Source organism: Syngnathoides biaculeatus, chromosome 3, assembly GCF_019802595.1.
Source record: "Syngnathoides biaculeatus isolate LvHL_M chromosome 3, ASM1980259v1, whole genome shotgun sequence".
In the NCBI taxonomy this organism is placed as follows: Eukaryota; Metazoa; Chordata; class Actinopteri; order Syngnathiformes; family Syngnathidae; genus Syngnathoides; species Syngnathoides biaculeatus.
In genome coordinates, this window is record NC_084642.1 from 1,337,804 (window position 1) to 1,351,973 (window position 14,170).

General features: G+C 47.2%; 2 protein-coding genes across 2 annotated transcripts; one reads left to right on the top strand and one right to left on the bottom strand.

The window, feature by feature from the left end:
* Positions 1 to 3,558: 3,558 nt before the first annotated feature.
* LOC133497647 (uncharacterized) lies at positions 3,559 to 6,789 on the top strand. Its single transcript, XM_061813700.1, has 2 exons — positions 3,559 to 3,679; positions 4,634 to 6,789. Exons 1-2 carry the CDS (start codon positions 3,599 to 3,601, stop codon positions 5,411 to 5,413), a joined length of 861 nt encoding a protein of 286 aa, XP_061669684.1. The 5' UTR covers positions 3,559 to 3,598; the 3' UTR covers positions 5,414 to 6,789.
* Positions 6,790 to 7,039: 250 nt separating this feature from the next.
* Positions 7,040 to 11,612, bottom strand: LOC133497628 (H-2 class I histocompatibility antigen, Q9 alpha chain-like). The gene is made up of 7 exons (XM_061813674.1): positions 11,289 to 11,612; positions 10,433 to 10,699; positions 10,067 to 10,345; positions 8,799 to 9,098; positions 8,565 to 8,672; positions 8,466 to 8,483; positions 7,040 to 8,273 (listed from the first exon to the last, which is right to left on the bottom strand). The coding sequence occupies exons 1-7, from the start codon at positions 11,347 to 11,349 to the stop codon at positions 8,224 to 8,226; spliced, it is 1,083 nt and encodes a 360-aa protein (XP_061669658.1). The 5' UTR covers positions 11,350 to 11,612; the 3' UTR covers positions 7,040 to 8,223.
* Positions 11,613 to 14,170: the final 2,558 nt, after the last annotated feature.

Sequence of the window (14,170 nt, forward strand, 5' to 3'; positions counted from 1 at the left end):
CGTGCTGTCGTGGTTCACGTATCAGAGTCGTGCTACATCGCAAATGTATTTAGTTGTAGCTTCACTTCTTATCATGTTTGAAGAATATTTTTTGTCTGATCTATCCATCGTCTTATCTAATCTTTCTCAATATTTCTTTGTGTCGTTTTAAAAGTGAAGTTTTGCGACATTAATGCTATGAAAACCTTTAAATCCCGTTTTCCCATTTCAAGGATTTGTACTTATTGCCGATCACAATTATGCATCATGAAATATGTTTGTTGGGTCACGCGTACACCATTTTGACCTCATGAAAAATGTGCACAATCCACACAAAATTGCTTCATATGACAAAGTAGAAAGTTCCATAATCGATGTTCTTTTGCGGAGTCAAATTTGTAACTATCAGTCTAAAATCTTGAAAATGTATATATATAAAAAAAAAAGGTGGCGCTTGTGTATCATATTTGGAAGAATATGTCATGTGTGAAACTACTGTTGAGCGACACGTGACCAGAGAGAGCCAATCACAAACTTTATAGGAGGAAGCAAAAAATGCCCCAAAATAAAATAGATAAAAAATACAGAAAACCTTTGCAGCTATTTTTCAAGAGTACTGGACCTGCAATTTGTCATGGACATTTCCCAAAGCAAATGGAGTCATGGAATCGATTACAATGCCGCCCGTAGTTCCCTGGAACTAGTTACTTCCAACGCTGTACTCGAGTAGCTGGAGGAATGACGCACGCCGGCGCCGGCTTGAGAGGTCGCCGAGGCGCCCGACGGCCGACGGCCACCGTTTCAATTTGCAACAGCAAGCGGGGAAACGTCTCCATATTTCATCATAACCCGCTGACGCGCCGATACGTCGATGGCATCCAAGGATATCTTCCGCGTCATGACGCGTGCGCGTCCTTCAAGGACGACCAATCGATACTCGCCGCGAGGATGGATGGCCTTATGTGGACAAAAGTATTGGGACAGGGCTCTTATTCATCATTCATACGTCATATTCAAGCAGTGGCGGTTGGCGGGCACACTTTTAAACACATGTACGCTCAAATGGATGTATTCATGCTATTGATTAATTGTATTTTTAAATGTCATTATATTCTTCAAAATTATATTCAGTACATTCTTTCATCGTATTTATGCCTGACCGGAGACTAAGAATTTATCTGAAAATACACATCTCTAATATGTCGCATATTAAAGGCGAGGAATAGACAACACTTCAGAAACAGAATTTTGTAGCACATCCATCCATTTTCTTAGCTGCTTATCCTCACAAGGGTCGCTGTCAACGGGCAGGAGGCGGGGCTACACCCTGAACTGGTCGCCAGCCAATCGCACGACACGTGGAGGCAAACGGGCCGCACTCGCAATCACACCTATGGGCAATTTAGAGTGTCCAATGAATGTTGCATGGGATGTGGGAGGAAAGCGGGGTGCCCGGATAAAACCCACGCAGGCGCGGGGAGAACGGTCCATTCTCAGTACTAAGTAAGTACTCAGTACTTCGCCGATTTCAGCTATTGCGGGACGGCGCACGAAAAACGAGGAACGAAAGCAGACGAGGGGCCGAAAACCGTCAACGTTCGTTTGCCGCGCTCGGCGAGGCCGAAGACGTGATGAAAATTCCAGGAAGGCAACGTCATTATCGGCCGGCTTTGGAATTGATCGCGTGAGCGGAATGGGCGCGCGCGATTGCGCCGGTCGCCACTTGATGATATTTGGATTGATCTTGACGCAACAAACGCCCTGCGGATGGAAAAATAACAACTCTTAAAGCTTTTGGAGACGACACACGGACGACAGGGAGGGAACGTCGCAAATTTGAAAATGCATGGATTTGGATAATATCATCAAATAAAACACGCTATAAAAATACAATGGGGATTTTTAAAAATTAAATATAATAATAATAATAATGATCATACAATACTGACACACCGTAAATTAAAAATGAGATCACATTTGAATTAAAAAATGTAACGTGTTCAAAATTAATGCAAATTATCACAAATTTTAAAACAGTTAAAACATATACAATTGTTTTCTATTTTATTTTCAATAATTGATTTTTTTTAAATTAATCTCTATTAAAAACTTTTTTAGACACTGAATCAACATCTTTTAAAAAAAATCAAAAATATAGTTTGGCATGCTGTATCAACACTTATGAATACAAATTTACATATTTGTAAACACTATGCTTTGTAAGTAAAATGTCATTTTGCTTGAGGTTTTTGAATGAACATTGACAAATAGTCTATGCTGCAAAAGTGAGTAAGTACAGCAAAATATTTGGAGAAAATCACTTTTGAAGTACTGGATTATTATTATTTTTTTTTTCACTGAATACTTGACGATGACGTTATGATCGCTCGAAACGAGAGCAAAATATTTGCCAATACTGCGTACTGCAGCCACTTGCCAACGAGACATCTGGCGAGCGCCATTAAAGGAGGTTGCCCCCCCCCCCGCCGGCGGCACGGGACTCCTTGTTCTCCGACGCCTGGAACCTTGTCAAGTGTGTCGGCCCGCCGAGAGGACGCTCTCAAATATAGACGCCGTTTCTATTATTCAAACGTGACCTGGGAGGAAAGATGGCGGCGCTGTGAATATGCAAATGTTGGAAGGAGATCACGAAGGATGATCGGATTACTGTGAAGGGAGGAAACGGTTTAGTGGTGGTGGGGGGGGGGGGGTCATACGCAAACTTCACGACGGTTACCTGAATAACCAAAACACTTTGCACGGGAAAACATACAACAGGGCTGGAAGGATTGGGGGGGGGGGTCGCAAATCAGCTTTACAAACGCAAAGCGAGGTTTCAAGGCAGTGCCGGGGGGGGTCCAAACCAAGGTGGGAAGTCTGGGCTAATAGAAAAGGTTCAAGGTTCAAAGCCGTCAGTTTTTCAAATCGGGGCTTCCAGTTCAAGGGGCGAGGGTTAGAAAAACGGGGCTAAGGTTCCAAAATATCCATCATCCATCCATCCATCCATTTTCTTCACCGCTGATCGGCGGGAGGAGCCGGAGCCGAGCCCAGCTGTCAACGGGCAGGAGGCGGGGTACACCCTGAACTGGTCGCCGGCCAATCGCGGGGCACATCAAGACAAACAGCCGCGCTCACAATCACTCCTACGGGCAACTTAAGAGTGTCCAATTAATGGGTTCCAAAATATGGTTTCAAAACACTTAGTGGGGTCTCAAGCCAGGCTTGAGGTGACAAATTCGGGTTTCAAGTCGGAGGTGGGTTTCATAATTACAGAACGGGCAAGGTGCAGGTTTGCAAATTAGAATTCCAAGCAAGGGTTAATATCTCAAATATTGGTTAAAGAATGAAGGGGGGGGGGGGGGGCTTTAAGGCATTGTTATTGGTTCAAACTTGGATTTCAATCCAATGTTGTGGTCCTACCCTGGCATGTAAATTCCACTTGCTGTTGCCCCCCCCCCCCGTCTGAGGCCACGCCCCCCACCCTCTGCGACATCACCCCCTTTGACGCCTCTGTGAGGTCACGGCTAACCCGTTGCGTCAAGGGGGGGGGGGGGGGCACAAAGAGAGCGGCTCGCCGAGCAGAGCCCCCACCCGGACCGCCGCCCGACGAGGGGAAACCATGAACATCTTCGCCGGCCTCATGAAGCTTCTGAGCTCGGATAAGAAGAAGAAAAAAAAGCAAGCACAGCAGTCGCAAAAGGTGAACGATCGCTGACAGCCCGATGCCCCCAAATATATATTCCATATGAAGAGATGAAATATTGCCCTTCAGGGGACATCATATACGAGTGGAAATAGAATGACGTTGCTGTATCTTCAGCCGTTAAACATGCCACGTTACGTGTACATTAAATATTTCAACCCAACCCTACATTAGTGTCAAGACATTGGAGTGAAACATGATGGCAGGTAAATACAGTATACATATTTCACATTACATATCATGTGGATATGCTACATTCCAAGTTCATGAAATGCGGTGGAAATATTAGAGGTCAAATATTGTGGATGGCGTAAAAGTACATCAAATATGTCGTTGAACTGTATGTGCATACGAGGCAGATGCATAAACTACCAATCTAAATATGCCACATTAAATGTAGACAGGATATGACGGTGGATATAAAAAGTGTGCACACCCTGTTGAAATGATGAAATCCTTTCAAAACGTTTCCTATCGTTAAGCCATTCGTGGGCAGCGTCCCATTTTTTGGGACATCGTGATTTTCACGCATTATGTCCTTCAGTGTATCAAAATATTGAAGTGTTTTAATCCGATTCGGATTCTGGTTTTTGGGACGATCTACGAAGAAAACCCAAGTACCCTCTCGCGGGCAGCGTCCCATTTTCCGGACGAGATTATAAATGAGTAACGTCATCATAAAACTTAACCGTAAACGAAAAAGAAATGTTATTTCCGTGATTGTGATATCTCAATAAGGCAAAAAAATTGCCACCCTGCCCACGAGCGGGTTAATGTGACCCAAGCAAGCGTGGCAAGACCAGAACCTGATCTTGACCCCCCCCGAAACAAAAAATAGGTCTGAATTCTCCCAGAAAATTATTATTGTTCCGGTTATGTGACGGTCCTGCCAGTCCGCGCCAAACGAGACGATACGGAAACTTCAATTCAGCCGTTTGGTCTCTTTTCCAGGCACCCAAAATCCCGGACAACGCGGAGGTCCCCAAATCCGGCTCAAAGAAGGCCTCGCGCCAGACCCGGAAGAAGAAGGAGAACCACCCGCCGCCGGCGTCGGAGGACGACCCGCAGACGGACGAGGCCGCGTCCGAGGAGGAGGAAGCCCAGAGCGGCCGAAGCGGCGACGATACGCCGGACCGGGACCGGGACCGGACGGACGAGGACCGGGCCTCCCGGGCGGGCGAGTCCCTCCGAAGCGCCCCGGCGGTCTCGATCGCAGAAAATCCGGACGACAAGGACCGGATGGAGGAGTCGAAGGAAAAAACGCCCGCCAGGACGGCCCGAGAGAAAGAGTGGTGCGAGTGGTTGGCGCAGCGGGAAAGGGAGAGCGGCGCCCGCCTTCAGAAAGCGCTGCAGGACGCCGTGATCCAGTTCGCCGCCCAGCTGGAGGGCGCCAAGCGCAACATGGACGGCGCGCTGGCGGACCTGCGGGCGCAGATGCTCGGCATGCAGTGGAACATGGCGGCCGGGATCCTGCAGCGAGACGAGCGCATCTCCAAACTGGAGGCGCAAAATTCTCTCCTGACGGGCAAACGCTCGCACAACGCCGCCGGCGCGTCGGCCCGCGTCGAGCCCTCGCACCACTCGTCGTACGACTACAGCTTTGCGCCGGTGCCGCCGCCGTTCCTCCTCTCGCGGCCCTCCGGTCCGCAGTACCCCATGCCCGACGGCAGTTTCCCCTCGTACCTGCAGCCGCCCTTCGATCTGGACCGCGGACCGCCTGCGTTTCTTTGAAGAAAGTTGACATCTCGGGTAAAAATCAAGATGTTGCCTTTCAAAGTGACTGCTTGTGGCGTTTACAGAATTCACCCGCGGGACCTCGAGTTGGGTTCCGCACGGACTGTTTTTGTTGTTGCGCTTCCGGAGGAAAGGTTAACAGAGTTCCCGCCGTTACGCGAGTCGTTTGGTGATGTCGAACAATAAAGCAAGTTCTGTTCCTGTGTCCGACACTCCGCCTCCGGCGCTACATGCTCACATTTGAACCGAGGATTTCCAGATTTGCGGTGCAGGCTAACATCAGTTAGCATGCTCTACTTGAGATGTCAAACATGTTTGGAGATTTCCTTTCAACCTGCTGTCACGTGACCAAGGACAAAAAAAAAAAAGTTCACTCTTCGCCTCACCGTCCCACAAACTTGTCGGAATGTTCCGCCGCTGAGTTGCTTTCGGTCCGCATCGAATAAAAGCGCGCAGTTATGACTTCAAAAGGATGTTTGGAGGCGTAAGAGCATCGTCTCCATTATTTATAACGCCGCCGCTATCATTAATCTTATCGTGCGCTCTTTCTTGTGTTTCCACTGCAAAAAGTGTCAGTGAGGATTCCGCCGGAGTGAAAAACGGGAACGTGGCAGCGAAGCCGCCGCGCGAATCTTTTTCACATTTGTTCTATCTGGCTGATCGGTGTTTATCTCAACGCGAGCGTGCAGATGTTGGCTCACCTCGTCTCCCTTCATCTCGCGGAATCGAAAATGGGCTCCGGCGGCGCGAAGACGTCTCGCCGCGTCTGCCGAGACGAAGCCGAGCCGGCGCGATGACGATCTGCAAATGGAGCCATCAAAAAAAAAAAAAAAAAAAAAAAATCATCGCAACTGTCAACAAACTTTTGCCCCCCCCCCCCTCCCAAAAAAAAAAAAAAAAAAGTTCTGCCCGCTTTTCCTGCCCACAATTAAAATGTCATCAGTAGCAGATATTGAGAATTCAACATCCACAAATGATCAAGAGAAGAACAATTCAGCCTCGCCAGTGCCGCGTTTCTGGCTACTAGTGCGCTGCTTTGGTTTCCCGACAAGAGAATCGGAGGCCATCTTGTCGCCGTTTTGCCTCGAGGGGGCCGTTATTGCGTCATCGCCTCACCACTTTTTACACAAAAACTCAAATGGATCGCTACTTTTGAAATCGGACCTCAAAGGTGCTCAACGGACTGTAAAACTGGTGTGGGAAGGAAGAAGAAGAAAAAAAAAGAATAATTCAGTACAACGTTATTACGCAGGTTGGTACAAATTTCAGCAAGAATCGTAAATGTTGAAGCAAACGATTTGCTTTTGCTGCGGTCGTGTGTCCCAATTTAGGGGGAACAAAAAATATCCACAAAAAGTTAGGGTGGAACTCAACTTCCTAAAATGCTTTACGTGAAAATGAAAAAGCAGAAAATGAAACTTTGGATTTCGGCCGAGATGCTCATCAGGTGGCCTGACGGGCCATGAATTTCATATCTGGGCCTTCACTCGGGACTTCTTGCACCTTTTAATTCCACCATTATTGCGTCACAGGCATACATCACATTTACCAACATACGCAATGTAAAGGAATGCAACTGGAACACGTCACTTAATATCCATCAAACTTGACAGCAACAAACAATATGAATCCAATAGTACATTTTAATGCACAAAGCGATGCAGACTGCGAAATGATTTAATGCACAAGTGGATGCAGATTGCGATGAATGCAGCTCGTTAGTGGAACTCTTGAACGACCAATCAGAAAACAAACGTGTTGACAATCATTTGGACCAACGCGAAGGCCCTGTGAGGTGAACTTGAAATTTGATTGGTTAAAAATAAACAGTGCTATAGAAAATAGTGCTAGCTTGACTTGAAGGTTCAGAAATGACTGCTTATTAAATCAATTTCCCTGATTGAAACATATTAAAATGAATTTTTTTGCTGCACCGATATTTTTATCTTTCAAATGATTCTATTTGAGCAGTTTCCCCATTTTAATGTTTCAGATGATCAAACAAATATAAATATCAGACAATTAGACCCCAAGTGCATTTAAAAATGTATGTATGATGTCAGTTATTAAAGAAAAAAAGTTATGGACCCAAAAGTTAAGAAGCGGTTGGGCCATCGTCAGCAGCGACAAGTGACGTCAAAAACGTTTTCCAGAACTTTTGAGCGACTCCCTCTTGCAGAATTGCTTGCCGGAGCCCATCCCAGGCAGGAGGCGGGGCGGCACCCTCAACACCGCGGTCGCCAGCCAATCGCAGGGCACGGAGAGACAAACGAGCATTCGCACCCGCAATTTAGTCTTCAATCGACCTGACACACGTGTTTTCCCAGACGTGAGCGAAAACCGAAGGTGAGCAACGCAGACACCAGGAGGACGTGCAAAACTCCGGGATTCCAACCCCGGTCCTCACAACTGCGAGGCAGAAGCGCTGAGCACGCCAGGTAGCTGAACATTTTTGTCTGATATTTGCATGTCTCTGATCACATTAAGGTGGGGAAAGTGCAAAAATGTATGACTTGGAGAAGGTTGCCAATATTTGCTCACGGCACTTTTGCGTATTTGCATCTGCGACTGTTATTACCGTTCAATAAACAGCTGCAGGCGCACGAGCGCTTGTGGCTCGCCTTGCGCACGTGCGAGGACATGACACGCCTTGAGAGCTCCATTTTTGTTTTTGTTTTTTTTTTCCCACTCCAGTCAAGCGGCCGTGTATCCACAGCATTTTGGCCTCGCGAGAGTCAGGAAGGCTGATCAAAATCCAAAGTCCACAAAGTCCACAAAGTCCACGTGCGTCGCCCAACACGTCCTGCTCAGGTTTCCGCCGTTCTCGACTCGGAGAGCTCCGCGCCGCCGTCGGTAGCTGCGGGAACACAAAGTCGCACTCGTGGAGGAAGCGCGTTTGCAAGGTGAAGGCGGAGTTTCAACTTTGCACTTGAAATGATCGTCACGACTTCCAATCAGAAAGACTTTCAGGGCAGTTTCGGCGCTCGGTCCCGTTCCGATTTACAAAAAGTTGGAAGATGGACGTAAATAGGAAAAAGGTTTGACTTACAAGCTGGATCGTAATCGTCTGAAAATGAAAGAAAAACAAATTTGCTTTCACTTCTTTTGACCAACGGCAGAGGACGAAAAATGTTTTTGCGTCCCTCACCGCGTTTGCATTTGTGACGGCTGACGACGACGGCGATGACGACCAGCAGAGCCGTCGCCGCCGCCGACGGGGCTGCGATGGTGACGATTTTCTTTATCTTTTCTTCTTCTGCAAAAAAAAAAACAAAACAAGAAGAGTGGGGGGAAAAAAGCCTCAGACGAAGAGGAAACAATCACGGCCGACAGGACCACGGACACGAGGCGTCGTTTTGAGGACGTGGCGTCCGTTCCTCACCTTCGTTGCGGCGGTTGCTCAGGATGTTTCTCCTCTCCAGTTTGGTGACGATTTCGCGGTCGACGCCCGGCTGCTGAAACACGCACTCGTACCGGGCCGCCGCCTCGGCCGCCGTCAGGTCCGCCGTCATCTGGAAGGTCCCGTCGTGGTTGGGGAGGGTCTGGCCGAGTTCCACGTCATGGTGGATCTGCTCCCCGTCTCGCCTCCAGAAAAGGTCGGCCACGTCGGGGTAAAAACCCGACGCGTGGCAGGTGATCGGCGAGGACGGCGTCTTCTGCAGGAGCGACACCTTTGGAGGTTCTGCGCAGAAAAGCGGAGTTTCTTAGGACCAACCGGCGTCACGGGTCAAGTGCAGTGAACCTCGGCGTGTATTCTCAGATATTGCATTAATATGACAGATAAAGTCATATTTTCTTGTGTTTTGCTGCCATCTTTGGGCATTTGCGTGTCAAGGAACTACGTTGACATGAGTCGATGAGATTCATTTAGATACAAAGTGGCCTTTTGGTGACCATGTTGAAGAGTTTCAATTTGGATAAAAATGTTGCTATACGACCACCTTGGTGTCCTACAACTAGGTTGAAGTGAGTCGAGGAGACGTTTCCACAAAGATAGTGCTTTTGTCGTCAAGCGTCGAGGAACTATGTTCGAGTGAGTTGACAAAAGACGTGCTTTGACACCATCTTGTAGCATCTTGGTGTCAAGGAGCTATGCTGAAGTCAGTTGAAGAGTTCCATTCAGACAGAACCATTTGGTGGGATCTCGGCGCAAAGGCACTCCAAGTGAGTCGAGGAGTTTCATTTACACAAATAATGCACTGCTGCCTGCCCCCCGTGTCGAGCAACTTTGTTGAAGTGAGCTGAGGAGCTTCACAATAGAAGAGCGCGGCCACGATCTTGGTGTCCAGGAGCCAAGTTGAATGTAATTTGTACCCGAGGTTGGCCAGGTTAGGACAAAAGTCCCGCTTTTGAAATCTGCAACAGTCATCTGGCACTTTTAGTCGGTAACCATTTTGACACGCTCCCTCCTATCCAGTCAATATTTGCCACCCAAAATGTTCATCATCCATTTTCAAAGTATGATTCGGGGAAATGATCCCATTTCCCGAGCGAGAGAAGTCATTAGCCGCGCAGTCCTTATTATCGAACGAGTGACTCATCCGACCGCGTTAGCTGCGATTGACAAGAACATGCATCAACATTTGATGCGATTCAGCATTTGGAGTGCTTGAATTTTCATATCTCGGTGATGTTTGGGCGTCATCCTACTCGTTGTCACGAGGACGCTCCTCCCGTAGCGCAAGAGCTTCTTCAGCGCGGAAGGACAAATCTCCGCGTAGTAGTGCTTGCGGTATTTTTTCCGGTCCTCGTCGCGGTCCCACTTGAGCTTGGTGACGAACGCTTGCGGCTTGGCCGCGACGTAGCTCATCGTCCGCGTGTCCAAGGAGATGAAGTCTTCGCCGTCGTAGCTGTGCCGATTCCAGCCGTCCACCTGGCCGTTCTCGTCGTTCCATTCGCAGCCAAACATCCACTGGAGGACGTGAACGCCTGCGACGGACAAAAATGGAGCGAGCGCCACGATGGCGTGATTGAACAGGAAGTCCAGGTAGCGCGCTATATTTCCCCTCAACAAACCTCCCGTGTGGTTGAAGCGTTCCTGGGCGATCCCAATGTTGACTCGGAAAACGTTCTCGTTGACGACGTTCCTCTGCGTCTCCGTCTCCCAGTAGTCGGGATCGTCGGCGGCGATTTCCTCCATCCAGTCCTGCTGGGCTTGCGCTTTCTTCCTGTCGCTGTCGTAGCGGACGAACGCCACTCCGTCCACGTAACCCACCTCCACGTACGCCGGGAAGGTTGAAATTTTTGTCGACGCGGTGCGGAAATACTTCAGCGTGTGAATCACTGGAAAAGAAGAGTTGTTTTTTTTTCCCCATACATATTTCATTCCCCCCCCCCCACTCTTGACACGAGGAGCTACTTCTCATTTTCATAATGTTCGTTGGTAACAGCCACAATTCCAATACACGCTTAGCTTGTAGTTTCAAAGTGAAAGAAAAAGTACACTACACACTCCTTCATCTCTTGATTTACGTTGTCATATGATTTGATGTTCATAGCCGCCCATCCCTGTCTACTGTGTTGTACTTTCACTTTACTGCTCTGAGTGCTCCATGCAGTACGTGCTACTGGCATTGACGTTTTACGCACGGCAAAGCGATCCATTTTCATCAAGGAGCGCACCTCATCGTGCTATTGACTTGTGTTTATTTAATCCGTACATATATGACTTTATTTAATAACGGTGTTGCCACCGTGGATTTCGCTCATTTACTCAATCTGTGCCAGACCGACAATAACAAAAGCAATCCTGGCATGCGTTGCTTAATCTTAAACGGGAGCAAATAATACGAATACTGGATAGAATGTATCAGGAGAGTATTTAACTTTGTTTTCTTTGCACTGCCAGTAGTAACTTCTTTAATTGACTTACCGGGCGTCACCGTCGGGATTTGCAAACCCACAATGAGAAATAAAAGCGCCTTCGCGATCATGATCGCCCCCCCCCCCAAAAAAAAAGATTCATTTAATTGATTGAAATTATTCAAAAAACTTTTCCGCTCGTCGGTCACTGACGGTTGTCCATGTCCATGTGCGACCGGTTCGGAGTCTAATCAGCGCCCCGATGGATGGATGGATGGATGGATGGATGGATATTTGCTACTTAGTCACAAAAAAGAAAGAAAGAAGTTGCGATGCAGGTTCAGCGCAGTCCGGTCCAAGTCCAGTCCAGCGGCTAATGAGGCTACCGGATATGCACATCGAAGCGGATGTGACGTAAGAGGTGTGCGTGTGGGGGTGGGGGACTAACGTATTTAAAAATATTACTGCAAAATAAATAGATATTATGCTTTTGAACAACAGGCCAGTGTATTAATTGTAGCTGATACAGAGTATGATGCAGATGATATTTATTGTCCTTGTCCTCTGTGAATTTTTAAACATATGAACGTGAGATTTGTTTGTTTTTTTTTTTTAACACCAGGAAATTGTGAAATTTTGATTTACATTCAAATAATCTGAAAATAGGGAGGATAAGTAGTGCAGAAAACGAATGTTTGGATGGAGAGGGTGCGCGTGACGTCACTGTTTGTTTACGACGCCATGTCGCCGGTCAAACAAAGCCGATCGGCGGCGCGGGACTCGCCGAACCGGAGCAGATTTTTCCCGATGCCCGAGACCCTCCGTGCTGCCCTCGGTTGTCACGATAGGTGATGTCATTGCATGGAATATCGTCTGAAAAGATCAGAATATGGATTTCAGCAACTCAATACACACGACTGTCTAGCGATTGCTTCAATTCAGGTAGGAATTATTCTTCTCGATCTCATATTATCAGGAAGTATTTATAACAGCAAGTTGACTCATTTGAGAACAATGCGTATTTAAAAAAAAAAAAAAAAAAAAGGAATCCCTGTCCTAATTTTTTTTTCCCCAACAAACGAGATATGGATTATTATAACATTTCAACAACAGCAACATAAATCTATGAATACTTCTTGGTTCGTTACAGATGTAAAAAAACAAAAAAAAAAAACAACACTCCAGTTAGAGTTGTTGTTGTCAGTTTTCAAAAATCTTCATAATTTAGCCCAAAATCATAGCGAGCTCTAATGCCCTGGCCGATGCAGGTTATGGATTACAAAATCTTGTATTGCAAATCGTAACTTACCTTTGCCCTCACTGGATGAGATTTATTTCCCGTATTTGCCCGTCCAGTAACAAAGTATTTGTATGCGTCCGGACTTTTCTACGCTTTCAAACTCTTGCGTGTAAATCTCGCCGACTTACTCGGCGGGTACACGTGTAGATCCAGTTGGCTAAGGTTAACGGTCACATTTCTTCTCGGCCAAAACATCGACTTGGGCATGAAATATGGATCCCGTATGCCGAGTGTCTCTCATTTTTCCCACGTACAACTCTGGGCGTCGTGCTATCACGCGTATTTTCGTTTCGTCTCAACGGAATTTGCTTGCAAATAATGCTTTGGAAAGCGGAGTGCCCACCCGGAGAAAAGCCACGCAGGCACGGGGAGAACATGCAAACTCCACACAAGGGAGGGCTGGGATTCGACCCCGAGTCCTCAGAACTGTCCAGCTGATGAGTCACCGTGCCGCCAAGAGTTCTACAGAGTAGTAGTAGTGGTTTTTTTTTCATTTTTTTTTTTACTTCATTGCTCAGAATTGCAATGTCATAAAAAATGCCACTGATGAGCTCTTTTTTTATTGTTATTATTTTTTTTTAAACAGATTTTATATACTGCATTTCATATTTTCAAAGACTTCCAGATGAATTTGATAGCAACGCACGAAACGTCGACAAAACGCTACCTTGAAAAATCCCCAAATTTGCAAATAAATGTTTTTTTTTTTTTTTAAGAATTTGTACAAAGCGGCACGGTGGGTCAGCTGGTAAAGCGTTGGCTTCACGGTTCTGAGGTCCCGGGTCCAATCCCGGACCCGCCCGTGTGGAGTTTGCATGTTCTCCCCAGTGCCTGCGTGGCTTTTCTCCGGGTGGGCGCTCCGCTTTCCTCCCACATCCCAAACATTAATTGGACACCCTAAATCGACCCTTGGTGTGATTGCCGCTTATCCTCACGAGCCCTTGAAAACGGACAGGTGGATGAATCTGTACAAGTTTGGTGGCAGTTGGGTACATTCTGTCAGACTTTGGCAACTTGGACACCTTTGAACCAAAACATCAAACTTGGTTGAAGGAAGTTTTCGCTGGCCGGAGGCGGACGCGAATCTTTTTTCTTTTCCTTTTCTCATCAGCGGCGTTTGTGGCAGACTTTGCTTTGTCTTGAGTTTGAACAAAGTTTATTCCTTGGCAGGAAAACGTATTTCATGTGGAGACAAATGATGCACTCCTCCCGCTGCGTTTTGCTATCATCTAAAAAGCAAAAGAGATGACAGCACGTCGGCACGCCCGCTGCGGACACGTTGCGACAACGTCCCGGTAAAAAAAAAAAAAAGCCTCCGACGCTGACGGATGACGTCTTAGTTGAAAGCCGTCGGCGACGGGCGGATCGCTCATTAGGAAAGGCCAAAAGGTGGAACGGAAGAAGAAAAGAGCAAAGACAAACATGCGCAGCGGTCGTACGCCTCCAAAAAAAACATCTTTTTTTTTTTTTTTTTTTTGGCGGGGGGGGGGGGGGGGTTGGCACAGTAGCTCATGGCCGCGTGTATCGAGATAATGAAAAGTTTGCTCGTGAGAAAATACTGCTAACTTCACCTCGATTAGGTCTCGACGGTTCAGATGAGACTTTTTAGGGATTGGAGATGCACACCAGCAAAAGGACATTCGAAGGAAGCA